The sequence below is a fragment of the Carcharhinus amblyrhynchos genome, chromosome 13, assembly GCF_965287045.1.
Source record: "Carcharhinus amblyrhynchos chromosome 13, sCarAmb.v2.hapA, whole genome shotgun sequence".
Lineage (NCBI taxonomy): Eukaryota > Metazoa > Chordata > Chondrichthyes > Carcharhiniformes > Carcharhinidae > Carcharhinus > Carcharhinus amblyrhynchos.
The window spans coordinates 78,571,769-78,587,644 of NC_137336.1; the positions used below are offsets into that span (position 1 = coordinate 78,571,769).

Genomic DNA, 15,876 nt, shown 5'->3' on the forward strand with positions numbered 1-15,876 from the left:
TTCAAAGAATCTGCTTCCAATGCCTTTTCATAGAATCCGTAGAATGCAGGAGACCATTTGGCTCAATCCCACTCAGCCTCTATCTCCATAACTCCACATATTTACCCCTGCTAATCCCCTAAATTGCAATATACCATGGCCAATCCACCTAACCTGCACATCGTTGGATTGTGGGAGGAAATCAGAACATCTGTAGGAAACCCATGCAGACACAAGGAGACTAAGCAAACTCCACAGTCCCCCAAGGCCGGAATTGAAAGAGTTCCTGGCGCTGCGAGACAGCAGTGCTGACCACTGTTCTGCCCTTTTCAGGAAGAAAGTTTCAAAGTTTGCAACTCTCAGTAAAAGTCTTTTCCTCATCACCCTTTTAAATGAGCGACCAGTATCTTTAAATAGTGGCCCTAGTTCTAGATTCTCCCACCAGAGGAAATATCTTCTCCACATTCCTTCAAGACCCTCAGGATCTCATATGTTTCAACCAAGTCACCTTTCACTCTTTTAGTGGAAACAAGCCCAGCCTTCCAACCTTTCTTCGTAAGGTAACCCACCCATTCCAAGTATTACTTTGGTAAACCTTTACTGAACTGCTTGCAACACATTCACATTCATTCTTAAATAAGGTGATCAAGACTGTACACAGTACTCCAAATGTGATCTCACTAGTGCCCTGTACAAATAAAGCTTAAAACAAACTCCCTACACTTAGTTCAATTCTCCTTGCAATAATTAACATCCTATGGCTTTCCTAATTACTTACTGTACCTGAACACTACCTTCTGTGATTCATACACCAACACTCAGATCCCTCTGAAATTTAGAACTTTGTAATCTGTCACCATTTAATGCCTATTTTTAATGCTTTCTTCCAAAATGGACAATTACACATTTTAGAATGTGGGGAGAATAAGCAATAGATGTGCACTATCTAGTTCCTGCAGTCCTTGTATCATTCCACATGAGATTATGGAATCATAAAACTCCTACAGTGCAGGAGGCAGCCATTTGGCTCATCAAGTCTGCACCAACTCTCCTGAAGTGCACCTTAGCCAGGTCCAACCCCCTGTCCTATCCCCATAATTGCATCATCTATCCAACTTGTCTTTGGGCATTAAAGGGGAATTTAGTATAACCAATCCACCTAACCTGCATATCTTTGGATTGTGGGAGGAAACTGCAGCAGCCAGAGGGAACCTACAGGTGGAGCGTGCAAACTGCAAAGTTACCCAAGGCTGGAATTGAATCTGGGTCCCTGGTGCTGTGAGGCAGCAGGGCTAACCACTGTGCCACAGTGAGGCCCACAGATCAGCAAAGCAATTAGATTTAGTTTAGAATGACAAATACAATGAAATCATTAGGCCCACAAGACTTGAGGCACATAGCAAGTCAAATGGCTCAGTCACACGGAAAGACTGTCAGGCACATATAGAAAGAGTAGGGAATCATGCCCACAGGGAAGAAAAGAGTCAACATCATGTATACAGAAAAGGCAAACAGACTGAGGCAGGCAGGATGAGCTGTTACACATAAACAAATGGCAAAAATACAAATTACTGTGAGCAAGACACAGATGGAGCACAGCCAGGGAAAGAGACATAATATAAACAGGTGTGTGTATCAAAGATGGCAGCCAAATTCTGCACATCAGGATTCATCAACCAGGATGAACGTTGGCTAAGGTATCAAGGAGAACCTCCCTGCTGTAAACTTAAATGTCAGAGGGTTTTTTTTAATGTTTAGCTGAGTGGGCAGGGGTTGAGCATCTCACCTGAAAAAGGAAAGTGTAACCATTGAAATAGTTTTGAAATTCATAAATAATCTGTTTCCATACTTCGTTACATTTGAGATTTCTTTATTTTTTTGAAAAAAATCTACAATTGAAAATTTAAAAACAGTCAGAAATGTGTCCACAAAAGGATTATGTGCAGATTCGGCACGTGGTCGTCATGGGTCCCATGTTTGGGCCCAATAAGCCATTGTTTACATTCATTTTTCCTTCATTATTCAAGACTTAAAACCCACTCTATGCCTCACTCACCTGAACATTCAAGCTTCCTGAGCAACTTGGGGATCACCACATTAAGTCAAGAATACCTCGATGGTGACTGGTGCAGAGAGTGGCTCAAGGGTCCAGGAGGCCAAGGCTACATCAACTTGGACAGTGTAGAAGTGAAATGAGATCAGCAACTCACAAAGGGGATGGAAGGGAAAGGGTGCAGGAAGGTTGTGTGTAAAACTATTCTTCAATAGCAGCATTGTATGGAACTTCAGGACTGGCCAATCTCCAAAAAAACTAATTTATCTGTCATGTCTTTCAATTACAAACATGGCCACAAAGAACTGCAGATTGTAACTATGCTGTATCCATAGTTTGGATACAATCCAAACATGGGAAGCACATGCAAAAAAATACACAAATGCAGAGCGTACAAAGAACTGAGATTATAGGAAGACAGATAGCATGTACACATGCTGACAGCCCACACAGACATATGTGGAGTATCCAGACAGATGGAGAACATGGAGATAAATAGAATCTACAGGTGCACACAGTGGACAAAGGCACAAGATTAGAGCCAGGCAGCAATTACACAGAACACCAAACATATGCAGAATATAGGCAGGCACAGAATAATGACAAACAGCATAGATAGACAGAGAACAACAGACACATGCAGAGAATACAGGCAATGTGTATAAAACAGACATGCAGCAAATAGAGTGCACAGAACAGAGGTACAGGAGAAGCAAGGCAGAGAGAACATGCAGGCATACAGAAATTAAGACATGCAAAGTACAGATATAGTTGCAGGCACTGAGGGAGCAGAGACAAATATTGAATCTTCAGGCACAAATGCAGAAAAGACAGACACAGAACACACACAAATGCAGAGATCCCAAGCAGGCATACAAGGAATACATGCTGGGAGCAGGGAGAGAGCACAGAGAATACAGACATATGTGGAATATACAGGTAGACACAATGGAGATGCAAAATGTACAGGCACACACATTGAACGGACAACACAAACAGACAGAGACATGGAGGGTAGATGGAAAAAGACAGACATATGCAGAGATTACAGATAGAGAATTAAGAGAACACAGACAGGCGCAGAGGGTCTATCAGACACAAAAGAATACCGGCAGAGATACACAGAACACAAACTCAGAGTTCAAGCAGATACACAGGTAATACAGACTTATGCAGATAATACAGTCACACATGGCAGTAACAGGTAAAGACAAAAAGACTGCAGAGAATGGGTAGATAGTGAACATGTATTCTTGAATACAACTGGGCAACAGTTGGACATCCAAGGAGCAGATACAGGCAGTTTGTATAGTCAGACATACAGAAGCACACCCACATAGTCAAACATAACAAAAACACAATTAGGGAATACAGGCAGACGCACAAATGAGGCACACAGATGCAGTGGAACCCGTAAAAAGACAACACAATGGAAGAAAATACTGTGTTTATTGCTCTTTTTTTTAATAGTTAATTATACAGATTTATTTCTACTAAACAGTGCTCACAGTGGAGTCTAATTGTTTTCATCTATGCAATCCATAACTTTAAACTGTAAGAAAAACCCCCGTGTGATTTCCCGCTCAGTATAAATCCAACTACAGCCATCAATGCCTTCTGACAGGGTCTGACTACAGGTATTTACACCATCAGGAGCAGAGAGACCTCTGATCCAGCACAGCACAACTGTAAGGAACAAAGACACACATACCCACTCTTTTGTGAACTCTCACACACGTGCTCAGATACATCTTTGCGCATTCACACACCCAGACACACACCCCACCCCGTGCAGCTAATCACACTTACCGTCTTACACAAACCTGTGTATGTGGGCACCCCCATGTGCTCTCAGTCCCATGTCTACATTCACATTTACTGGTGCATGTCTGGAGATCACACCCATTCATTGATAAACCCACACAAACGTGTGCGTATACCCAGACCCACTTGTGCCGGAGGTTTAGTCCCATACTCAAACTCAGTCCTATGTACACCCTCACCTATGTATAAGGACGCACTCACCACTCCCATTCCCACCACTGCCATGCATAAAGGAACATGCATTCCCACAAGCGCTGGTATTCTCATTGCCCCTGGTCGCCATGTCACTGCTTTCTTCCCGGTGAGCGGAAAGCAATGTGTGGTGATCCTATTTTAATCCTCCCAATGCATTGAATTTTGGAGCCAACACAACTTCCAAGGGCAATCAGATCCTACACTTTCCATAGTGTTGAGATGACAGGATGAAATGTTGCATGAACCTTGGATGAAATGCCCCTTTCCCTCCTTGCTGTGATGCCTCCTAACCACCCACTTACTGTCCCATCAACTGAGGGAAATGGAGAAGAAAGCAACTAGGACAACCTTCCTTCTCCAAACTTGACTCTCCGAGATCCCCAGCTTTCATCCTCTCTCTGTAATCCAGGCTGGCACTGGCCGTTGATCCAGCATACCAATCCTGGCTGATTTCCTTTCTCTGTCCAATGCAGGGGCCTGGATAGAAACCACACTGATCTCTCCCCACTCACAATCTTCCACCCCAACCTAATTTAGATTGTGCACAAGATGCCTTCCCTCTAAATTAACACAAGACACGCACATACATGTATACACACACTCACTCACACACACACACACATACATACATACCACCATGTGGTGCAGCACTCAGTTGATGCTTCTGGCAATCAATGAGCTGCCTTGTGAATGCAGTGATAAAGTTACCCCCCCCCCCGCACCCTGCCCAGGCCCATCAACAGTTTGCAGGACTCCCCAATGTGACTATCACTTGGCTGGTGGGTCTTGCCTTGTGGGCCTCGCCTTGTGGGCACAGTGGAGGGGTAGGGGTACAATCCGAGCGATGGTTAGGGCAGGAGAAGGGAGTGTGTCTGGGCTTGATTGAAGGTGTCACTCCTCCACTCCACATGCATACACCAGTTGAAATGAAGAGAGTCTCTTGTTTCTCTGTCTTTTCCTCCATCGCCAATGCCTCCTCCTTCTCACTCCGGCACTGAGGGGAAGGGATGGGGAGGTTCCGCATGGCACAAGTCTGACTCAGATGCACTGGGAGGGTCTCTAGGACTGCACAACCTCAGCACTCTCTGCCAGCGCCTCAGCGATGACCAGCTCTGGGTGGCTCTTGCTCTTGTGCGCCACCACACTGTCCTTCTTCTCAAACTTCTTCCCACACACATTGCAGGAGAACTGATAGTTAGCGTCAGCATCGTGTTTCTTCATGTGCCAGTTCAGGGAGGCCTTCTGTCGGCAGGTAAAGCCGCAGATCTCGCACCTAAGAGAGACATGGAGCGAGCAGAGGTCAGTGTTATTTCAAAACATAGTAAATAATGGCCATTTTGACCTTCGAGTTTGTTCCATTCATTATGATCATGGCTGATCATCCAACTGAATAGCTTGTAAATACTGAATAGCCTTCCCCCCCCATATCCTTTTATCTCCTTTGCCTCAATAGTTATGTCTAACTCCTTCTTGAAAACATATAACGTTTTGGCCTCAACTGCACTGTGTAGCAGTGAATTCCGCAGGCTTACCACTCTCTGGGTAAAGAAGTTCCTCCAAATCTCAGTCCTAAAAGGTTTACTCCATATCCTCAGACTGTGACTGCTGGTTCTGGACACCCCCACCATCCGGACCATCTTTCCTGCATCTCCCGTCTAGTCCTATTAGAATTTTATAGGTTTTTATAAGATCCCCGCCTCGTTCTTCTGATCTCCAATAAATATAATCCTAACTGAATCAATCTCTCCTCACGTCAGTCCTACCATCCCAGGAATTAGTCTGGTAAAAAAAATCACCGCACTCCCTCTAGAGCAAGGACATTCTTCCTCAGAGAAAGACACCAAAACTGCACACAATATTCCAGCTATGGCCTCACCAAGGCCCTGTATAATTGCAGTAAGACATCTCTGCTCCTGTACTCAAATCCTCTCGCTAAGGCTGCCAACGTTTAATTTGCCTTCTTTACCTGCATGCTTACCTTCAGTGACTGGTGTTCGAAAATTACCAGATCTCATTGCAAATTGCCCTCTCTTAATTTACAGCCATTCAGGTCTACCTTCCTGTTTTTGCTACCAAAGTGAATAACCTCACATTTATTCACATCATATTGCATCTGCCAATCATTTGCCCAGGCACTCAACTTGTCTAAATCGTGCTAAAGGATCTCTGCATCCTTCTCACAGCTGACCCTCCAATGCAGCTTTGTGCCAACTGCAAATTTGGTGATATTATATTTAGTTCCCTCATTAAAATCTTTGTACGGGGTCCTAGCCTGGATACTAATCCCTCCCTGTCACTTAGAAAAAGACTAGTTTATTCCTAGTCTTTGGTTCCTTTCTCTCAACTAGTTCCCTACCCCTCTCAATACACCACCACCAATCCCACCTGTTTTAATTTTACATGCTGATTACAATGGGGAGGTGCTGAGCACATAGGGAAAGGGCTGAGTACATGGGCAGGGAGCAGAGGGAGGGAGAAATAAGAGGGAGAAAGCTGCGGCAAGAAGGCTATAGGACAGCAGAGAAGTTTCTACAATGAAATGGAGAGGATGGCAGGAGTTTGATAGGACTGGAATAAGAGAGAGAGGCCGCATAAAGGCAGGGTACATGGGCTCTGGCGATGGGAAACTAAGGTATGGGGGCTGTGGGGAAGTGTGCACTGGCAAGTGGGGACAGAAAAGAGGGGACTATGGGTGGGTGAGGGGATTGGCGAGATGGGGCCATATGGGGGGGAAGAACAGGTGTGAGTGTGTGGTGTGGGGAGAGGGGGCCAGGGGGTTGTGGGTGAGGAAGGGGCCGTGGGACAGCCAAAAAGGGGAACTGGGCAAGAAGGGGCAGTGGCGTGTTCAGAATGGTAAGACAGTCCCATGAGGGTTAAGAAACTGGGAGAGATAGAGAGGCACCTCTGGTCTTTAGAACATAGAACACTACAGCACAAACAGGCCCTTCGGCCCACGAGTTGCGCCGATCACATCAACACCTACCTGTCCATAGACCTATCTATAACCCCCAATCCCATTAAATCCCATATACTCATCCAGAGGTCTTAAAAAGACCCCAGCGAGTTCGCCTCCACCACCACTGACGGCAGCCGATTCCATTCACTCACCACCCTCTGAGTGAAAAACTTACCCCTAACATCACTTCTGTACTTGCCTCCCCGCACCTTCAATCTGTGTCCTCTCGTAGCGACCATTTCAACCTGGGGAAATAGCCTCTGAGAATCCACCCTATCTATTCCTCTCAACATTTTATAAACCTCTATCAGGTCACCTCTCAACCTTCGTCTCTCCAGGGAGAAGAGTCCCAGCTCCCTCAACCTAACTTCATAAGGCATTCCTCCCAGTCCAGGCAACATCCTTGTAAATCTCCTCTGTACCCTTTCAAACGCTTCTACGTCCTTCCTATAGTGAGGCGACCAGAACTGCGCACAATACTCCAAGTGAGGCCTGACAAGGGTCTTATAAAGTTGCAGCTTTAAATATCAAATAGTCTATGATACGTACTGTAGTGGCTTCTCTCCAGTGTGGATCATCCTGTGAACAGCCAAATTGTGAGAACTCTTGAAGGCACGGGCGCAGTACTCACAAATATAATCCCTCTGATCTGTCCGGCATAAAGAGAGCATGATTAGGACCAAGAGGTGCGATAGAGACAATCAGACAAGCAGGGACACAGACACAGGGAGAAATACACAAAAAAGTCATTGCACAAGGGCCCATGGAGCTGGGTACAGTCAGCTAGCACAGATAGAGGATTGTGCAGTTTTGGGCGCCGCACCTGCGCAAAGATATTTTGGCCTTGGAGGGAGTGCAGAGGAAGTTTACTAGGCTGATACCGGAGTTGAGGGGGTTGAGCTATGAGGAGAGGCTGAATAAACTGGGCTTGTACTCGTTAGAGTTTAGAAGAATGAGGGGAGATCTCATTGAGACGTATATGATGATGAATGGGATGGATAGGATAGAGGTGGAGAGACTCTTCCCGCTCAGAAAAGACAGTAGGACTAGGGGGCACAGCCTCAAGATAAAAGGGGGGCGGTTTAGAACGGAGTTGAGGAGGAACTTCTTCACTCAAAGGGTGGTGAATCTCTGGAATTCTCTGCCCGTTGAAGTGGTGGAGGCTGCCTCGCTAAATATTTTTAAGACGCAGGTTGATGGGTTTTTGATAAGAGAGGGGATTAAGGGTTATGGGGAGAAAGCGGGAAAGTGGAACTGAGCAGCGACAGATCAGCCATGATCTTATTGAATGGCGGGGCAGGCTCGAAGGGCTAGATGGCCTACTCCTGCTCCTGTTTCTTATGTTCTTATGGTTCAAGGACAACAAATAGTCAGATAAATGTGTCACTTCCAAATTCATATGTTGTGACTAGCAAAATGCCACAAGAATTTGTGCACTCCATTCCAAATCAATGAGTTGGACAAAGGGACAGGGAACATTTTGTGCAACATAGTAAAACCAAAATGCTGCGGATGCTGGAAATCTGAAATAAAAACCAGAAATGTTGGAGAGACTCAGCAGGTCTGATAGCATCAGTGGATAGAGAAACGGAGCTAATGTTTTTAGTTTGGATGACTTCTGAGATAAAAAAAAAGGGTAGGAATGTGATAGGCGAGATGGTTGGGGCAGAGAGTGCAGCAGGGATAGGTCACAGCTGAGGACAGATTGACAATGATGTCATGGACACAAGACAAAGAGAATGTTCGTCGTAGCATTAAAGGATAAAGAAGTGGCAATAATGGCAGGAAGGTGGTACCAGATTATATTAGTCACGGAACAAGCATCAACAGTCTTTGAAAGCAAAACAAGTTGCAGTACTTTTATCCAGGTTTGCTGACGATGTGAAGCTGGGTGGAGGTGAGAGGGGTGGGAGTTAGACAACATGTGAAGAGATGAGAAGACTCCGATGTAGACAGGTTAAATGAGAAAATAAGATGGTGGCAGATGGAGAACAATTGTGGGGATCTGTAGGAAGAATATAAAAACTACATTGTGAGAAACTCCTAAGTGTTGGTATTCAGAAAGATTTTGATGTCTTTGTACAAGAAACACAGTGAACTTGTAGGTACTATAACTATCACAGCTTGTTATGATTCCTACTCTAAGATTGCAAGAAACTATAAAAGATCGTGAATGAGGCCTAGTCCATCATGCAAACCAGCCTCCCATCTGTTAACTCTGTCTACACTTCCCACCGCCTCGGAAAAGCAGCCAACATAATCAAATACCCCGAACATTCTCTTTCTACCTTCTTCTGTCAGAAAAAAATATAGATGTCTGAGGTCATGTGACAACTGACTCAAGAACAGCTTCTTCCCTGCTGCCATCAGACTTTTGAATGGACTCACCTCGTATTAAGGTGATCTTTTTCTACACTTTAGCTATGTCTGTAACACTACATTCTGCACCCGCTGCTTTCTTTGTAGGTATGACTTGTCTGTATAGTGTGCAAGAAACAATACTTTTTAGTGTATACTAATACATGTGACAAAAATAAATCAAATCAGATCAGTTAGATTATCAGAAACAGAAGTAGGCCATTTGGCCTATCTTGCCCACTCCATCATTCAATAATATCACGGTTAATCTGATTGTGGTCTTAACTACAGTTTCCTGACATCCTCCAAAGACCTCAACTCCCTTGTCAATCAAAAATCTAAGTCAGCTCTAAATGACTGTCAACACTGCTCTCTGGGGAAGAGAATTCCGCAGATTAAGACCCTAAGAAGCAATACACCTCATCTCCCGTTTTAACTGAAAGAGACTTTACTTCAAATTCCACTCCTAGTTCTAGATTCCTCTAAGAGGAGATGAAAGATTTTGCAACAACCCTGCCAAAAGCACTCAGAATCTTACAGGTTTCAATATGATGACCTCTCACTCTTCTGAACTCTAATTAGTATCATGCTAACCTTCCCCAAAGGATAGGCCTTCATCCGCAAAATCAGCTTAGTGAATGAACCTTCTCTGAACTAGCTCCTTTCAAGTATATTCTTCCCCAAGTCAGGAGATCAAAACCGCACAGGTCCAGATGGGAAGGCTAATGCTTTGCAGGCCTTAACTGCAGGGCAGTTGGAGCACCAAGAGTAACAAAAGTCTCGCTGCAATAAAAATAGAAAATGCTGGATAAACTCAGCAGGTCTGGCATCATCTGTGGAGAGAGAGAAAGAAACAGAGTTAATGTTTCAAGTCTGGATGCCTCTATTCAGAGTTAAAAAGAGGGAGACATGATGAATTATATGATGTATAAGAGGAACAAAAAGGTCAGTGATCGGTGGGAGCTAGGAGAGATTACAATAAAGATGCGGAGGACACAAGACTGAGAAAGTGTAAATGGCAGTGTTAAGGGCTATGGAAGGTGCTGATAGTGGCAAAAAGATAAATTGGCAGAATGTTTCAAGAGAAGAACTTTCCACCAACTGCAATGTTTTGCTTTTATTTTAAAGTCATGCTGCAGTTTTGGTCACTATATCCAAGGTACAATATCTGGATTCTATGATGGGGGGGTGAGGAGGAGGCCAAGATGGAACATCAACATGGCTCTTCAGGCTGAAGATGGCTTTGAGTATTTCAGCTTCATCTTGTGTTTACTTCTGCCATTGGTGCGGGGAGGCAGACTTGTGGAATTGTCTCTTCCAGGAGGTAGCTTAATTGTAAATCACCATTCACAACCAGACACGACAGGACTCAAAAGCTTTGATTGGATTTGATCATATAACTGCTGACCTATCTTTAGCATGCATATAACCCTGCGCTGTATCCTTAACACCTCAGCAGCACATTTTTAATTATGCCTGATGCTGCTGCTGGCATTTGTTACACACTTAATTTTATAAAGGGCTGGTCCCCTGGCTTGAAGGTGATGGCAGAGTGAAGGATATGTCAGTGAGAAAGTTGATTTCGGTTTTATCAATTCTGCTACCTGCAGTGCCTTATGGGCACTGTGTTTTGAGCTGTTTGATCTGTATTGTCCCATATAGCATGGTGACAGTGCTGATATGAAAATGCCCTCAAGACAGGATTTTATCTCCACAAGGACCATGCATTGTCACTCCCGGATTTTGTCCCAGCAACAGTGAATGTACGGCAATATATTTCCGAGTCAGTACGGTGAGTGACTTGGGGAGGTGGAGGAGAGACTGCAAGGTGGTGTACCTAGGTATCCGTTGCTCTTATCCTTCTAGACTGTAGTCAGTGCATCTTGTAAATGGTATACACACCAGCACTGTTTGTGGTGATGGAAGGATTCAATGTTCATGGAAGAGATAGTAATCAAGAGAGCTGCTTTGTCCTGGATGGTGTTAGGCCTCTTCAGTATTCTTGGAGCTGCACAGTCATACAGGAAACTGGAAAGTATGCCTTGTAGATGGTGGACAGGTAAGTCAGGAGGTGAGTTGCCCGCTGCAGGATTCATAGCCTCTGACCAACCCTGGTAGCTACAGTATGGGCGACGGTTAAATCTTCTCTTGTTGGAGAATGTCATTGCCTGCTACTCGTCTGCAGCAAATGTTAGCTGCTACTTGTCAGCCCAATCTGGATATTGTCTAGGTCTTGCTTCACTTCGACATGAACTGCTTCAGTATCTGAGGAATCATGGAGGTGACCATTGTGTACTCGTCAGCAAAAATCCCCACTTCTGACCTTTTGATGGAAGGCATTGATGAAGCAGCTGAAGATGACTGGGACTCAAACATTACCCTATCCTGGAGCTAGATGATTGACCTCCAACCACCACAACTACCTTTGTTTGTACCAGATTTGACTCTAACCAGAAGGTTTCCCTCCAATTGCCACTGACTCCAGATTTGCTAGGGCTCCTTGATACCACTCAGTCAAATGCTTGCTGCTTTGGTACTGACGACAGTCACTCTCAGCTCACCTCTGTTGTCCATGTTTGACCAGACCTGTAATATTTGAACCAAAGCTGTAGATTGTGAGGGATCAGTTCATGTAGTTCTTCCCTATTCTTGAGGGCTCAGTCAGCTTGGTCAGTAATGGGGCTACTGAGCCACCCTTGGTGATGGGCATTCAAGTCCTCTACTCTCTCTGCTCTCAGTGCTTCTTCCATCGTCAACATGGGGGATCATTGATTCATCAGCTGAGGGAAGGCAGTAGAAACGTCCTTGCCCCGTTTGACCACATGCAGTGATGCTTCATGGGTCAGATGATGGGGTTTCTAAGACATTGGCAGGAGGACAGCATCACCATGTCAGGCTGTTGCTTGACTTTTCTGTGGGACACCACTCCCAATTTTGGCACAAGACTCCATACGTTGGAGAGGGAGACCTTGTTAATGTTGTAATCCTGTCATAATTAAGTGCAAGCTCTAGTTGTAAATGGGAGCTGCTGCTATCAATTAGGAAAAGCTACTGGCAACTTTCTTCTGCTGAAGAGCCAGTTTCTACTTGAGTTGGTGGAGGGAAAGAGAGTCAGTGCCTTTGTTCTCTGGGTTTGATGAATACTTTAAACAAAACTGGATCCAGATTCCTCCCTTACTCACTAAATAAGCTGTAAATTAGAATAGACCTTGCAGCATTGAAAAGTCCGTGTATTCCTTTCTCAGGTCTGAATTCAATGCCACATTGAGTGGTCTTGCAGTAATTGTACAACTGAACAGCTTGCTGGCCCACTTTAGAGGGCAGTTAAGAGTCAACAGATTGCTCAAGCCTGGGCTCTGATATATATCAGACTGGGTCAAGGCAGCATATTTCCTTCATTCATGTTTGGTGAGCCAGATAAGCTATTACCAGTCCGGTATTGCACAGGTAGAGTTACAGGTAGAAGACTTGGTGAGGAAGAAGAGGGATGCATATGTTAGGTTGAAACAACTGGGTACGGAGAGTGCGCTCGAGGAATATAGAGAGAGTAGGAGGGAGCTAAAAAGGGGAGTTAGAAGGGCGAAGAGAGGGCATGAAATGGCTTTGGCTGATAGGATTAAGGAAAATCCAAAGGCATTTTATTCCTATATTAAGAGCAAGAGAGTAGTTGGAGGGAAAATTGGTCCTCTTAGGGACAAAAGTGGGGAGTTATGTATTGAGTCGGAGGGAATGGAGGAGATCCTGAATGAATACTTTGCGTCGGTATTCACGAAGGAGAGGGGTTCGGTGTCGTGCAGTGTCTTGGAGGGAGCTGTGGATCAGTGGCAGGAAATATCTATTACGAGGGAGTAAGTGCTAGGGCTTTTAGGTAGCGTGAGGATGGATAAAGCTTCGGGGCCTGATGGTATTTATCCCAGGCTGCTTAGGGGGGTGAAAGATGAAATTGCTGGGCCTCTGGCGCAAATCTTTGTCTCTTGTTTGGACACAGGTGAGGTCCCAGAAGACTGGAGGGTAGCAAATGTGGTACCGCTGTTTAAAAAAAGTAGTAGGGATAACCCTGGAAATTATAGACCGGTGAGTTTGATATTGGTGGGAAATTAATGGAAAAAATACTTAGGGGTAGGATGTACGAGCATTTGGAGCATTGCAATCTGATTAGGGATACGCAACATGGCTTTGTTAGAGGGGGGTCTTGCCTTACGAATCTGGTAGAATTCTTTGAGGAGGTGACAAAAACGGTTGACGATGGGAGAGCCGTTGATGTCATCTATATGGATTTCAGTAAGGCGTTCGACAAAGTCCCTCATGGTAGGCCGGTAGAAAAGGTTAAGGCGCATGGGATACAAGGCCAGGTAGCTAGGTGGATTGAGAACTGGCTGGGCAATAGGAGACAGAGGGTGGTTGTTGAGGGGACCTTTTCAGGCTGGAGGCCAGTGACCAGTGGTGTGCCGCAGGGCTCAGTACTGGGACCTCTCCTCTTTGTAGTATATATAAACGATTTGGAAGAGAGCGTAAGTGGTGTGATCAGCAAGTTTGCGGATGACACCAAGATGGCAGGGTTGGCGGATACTGAGGTGGAATGTCAGGTGATACAACAGGATATAGATAGGTTGGTACATTGGGCAGATAGGTGGCAGATGGAATTTAATCCTGACAAATGCGAGGTGATGCATTTTGGAAGGAATAATGCAGAGAGGAACTACGTGATAAAAGGTAGACCGATTATGAGTATAGAAATACAGAGGGATCTGGGAGTGCAGGTTCACAAGTCTATGAAGGTTGCGACACAAGTGGAGAAGGTTGTGAGGAAAGCATATGGAATGCTAGCCTTTATAGGAAGGGGTATAGAGTATAGGAGCTGCTGTCTAATGCTTCAGTTGTACAGAACGTTGGTTAGACCGCATTTGGAGTACTGCGTCCAGTTCTGGTCACCTTACTACCGGAAGGACGTGGAGACTCTGGAGAGGGTGCAGAGGAGGTTTACCAGGATGTTGCCTGGCATGGAGGGACTGAGTTACGAGGAAAGGTTGGAGAAACTGGGACTTTTCTCCTTGGAAAGACGGAGATTGAGGGGAGACATGATAGAGGTATATAAGATACTGAAGGGAATAGATAGAGTCAATAGTGAGAGGCTGCTCCCTAGACTGGGTACAATTACGAGAGGTCATGATTTAAGGGTGAGGGGGAGAAGTATAATTTGGATGTGAGAGGAAGGTTCTTCACGCAGAGGGTCATGGGGGTATGGAACGCGCTACCGAGTAGGGTGGTGGAGGCAGGAACGTTGGACTCGTTTAAGGTTTACTTAGATAGACACATGAGCGAAACGAGGATGGAGGGTTATAGTAGGGGGTATTAAATAGGGTCAGAGCCTCGGGAGACACCGGAAATGCAGACTTATATGTTAACGTTTTTGTCTTTTTATTCCGCAGGTGGAGGTCCACCTTGTTGTCAAACGAGGGGCGTGCACACGGTGGGTCGTGTGTGGGCTGCTCTTGGAGGTTCCGGGAGTGGCCTCGTACTTCGTGTCGGTGTGTGTGCTTGATCCTGGACCGGTAGACGGGCGCCGCAACAGCTCAGTGACTAGCACTGCTAGCTGTGCAGATACATGGATTTGGGCCTGTGTCTGTGGTTGCGTGGGTTTCCTCCAGGCGCTCCGGTTTCCTCCCACACCCCAAAGATGTGCTCTTAGGCTGACTGGTTTACCAAATTGACACTATTCTCCCCTGAATCTGGCTGAGTTAGGGGTTCCACTCGCAGACACGCAGGGCAGAGTAGGTGTAGGAGGATGCGGCGGCGCGGGCTCGTTGGGCCGAAGGGCCTGTTTCCCGTGCTGGGTTGTTCTTTGTTCTTAGGTGCTATACTGACTGATCATAGCTTTTTCACCCAAATTCTTTTGACTAACTGATTTTGAATCTCCCCTGCTGCTATGTATCTTGATCATTAAGTCAGGCCTCTGGATATCTAGTCTGATAACATAATCACATGCTACTATGATAACAGTATTGAACTCACTGATTATCAGGTAGGTTTTCATCTTCCTTGTGCATATACTGAAGTGGGAAACTGTTGCGCTACAAGGTGCTATGGGTTCATTAGAATATATTACACTTAAGTTTATTTATTACTGTCACAAGTATATCCAAAATGAAGTTACTGTGAAAATCCCCTAATTGTCTCACTCTGGGCCTGTTTGGGTACATTGAGGGACAATTTAGCATGGCCAATGCACCTAACGAGCACATCTTTCAGACTGTGGGAGGACACCGGAGCACCCGGAAGAAACCCGTGCAGACACGGGAAAAACGTACAAACTCCACACAATGACTGAAGCTGGGAATCGAACCCAGGTCCCTGGCACTGTGAGGTAGCAGTGCTAACCACCGTGTCATCCACTCACTAATGCATACAAAAGTAGTCTGTGGAACTTGCGTTTTGCCTTGGGTGATTTGTTTCTGAAATGTAAAGCTGCACACAGGAGCTGAGGCAAAGCTGCAAAACAGGGTCTGACAGC

General features: G+C 45.3%; 1 protein-coding gene across 5 annotated transcripts in view; it reads right to left on the bottom strand.

Annotated features, from left to right (window-relative positions):
• Positions 1 to 2,338: 2,338 nt before the first annotated feature.
• The window catches only part of zfp91 (ZFP91 zinc finger protein, atypical E3 ubiquitin ligase), a 69,222-nt gene continuing 55,684 nt past the window's right edge, over positions 2,339 to 15,876 (bottom strand). For all 5 annotated transcript variants that reach the window (XM_080201861.1, XM_080201862.1, XM_080201860.1 and 2 more), the window contains 2 exons: positions 7,557 to 7,656; positions 2,339 to 5,324 (listed from right to left, as the gene is read on the bottom strand). In XM_080201861.1, coding sequence (XP_080057987.1) covers positions 5,111 to 5,324; positions 7,557 to 7,656 — 314 coding nt within the window. In that variant the 3' untranslated portion in view covers positions 2,339 to 5,110. The remainder of the gene's footprint in view (positions 5,325 to 7,556; positions 7,657 to 15,876) is intronic.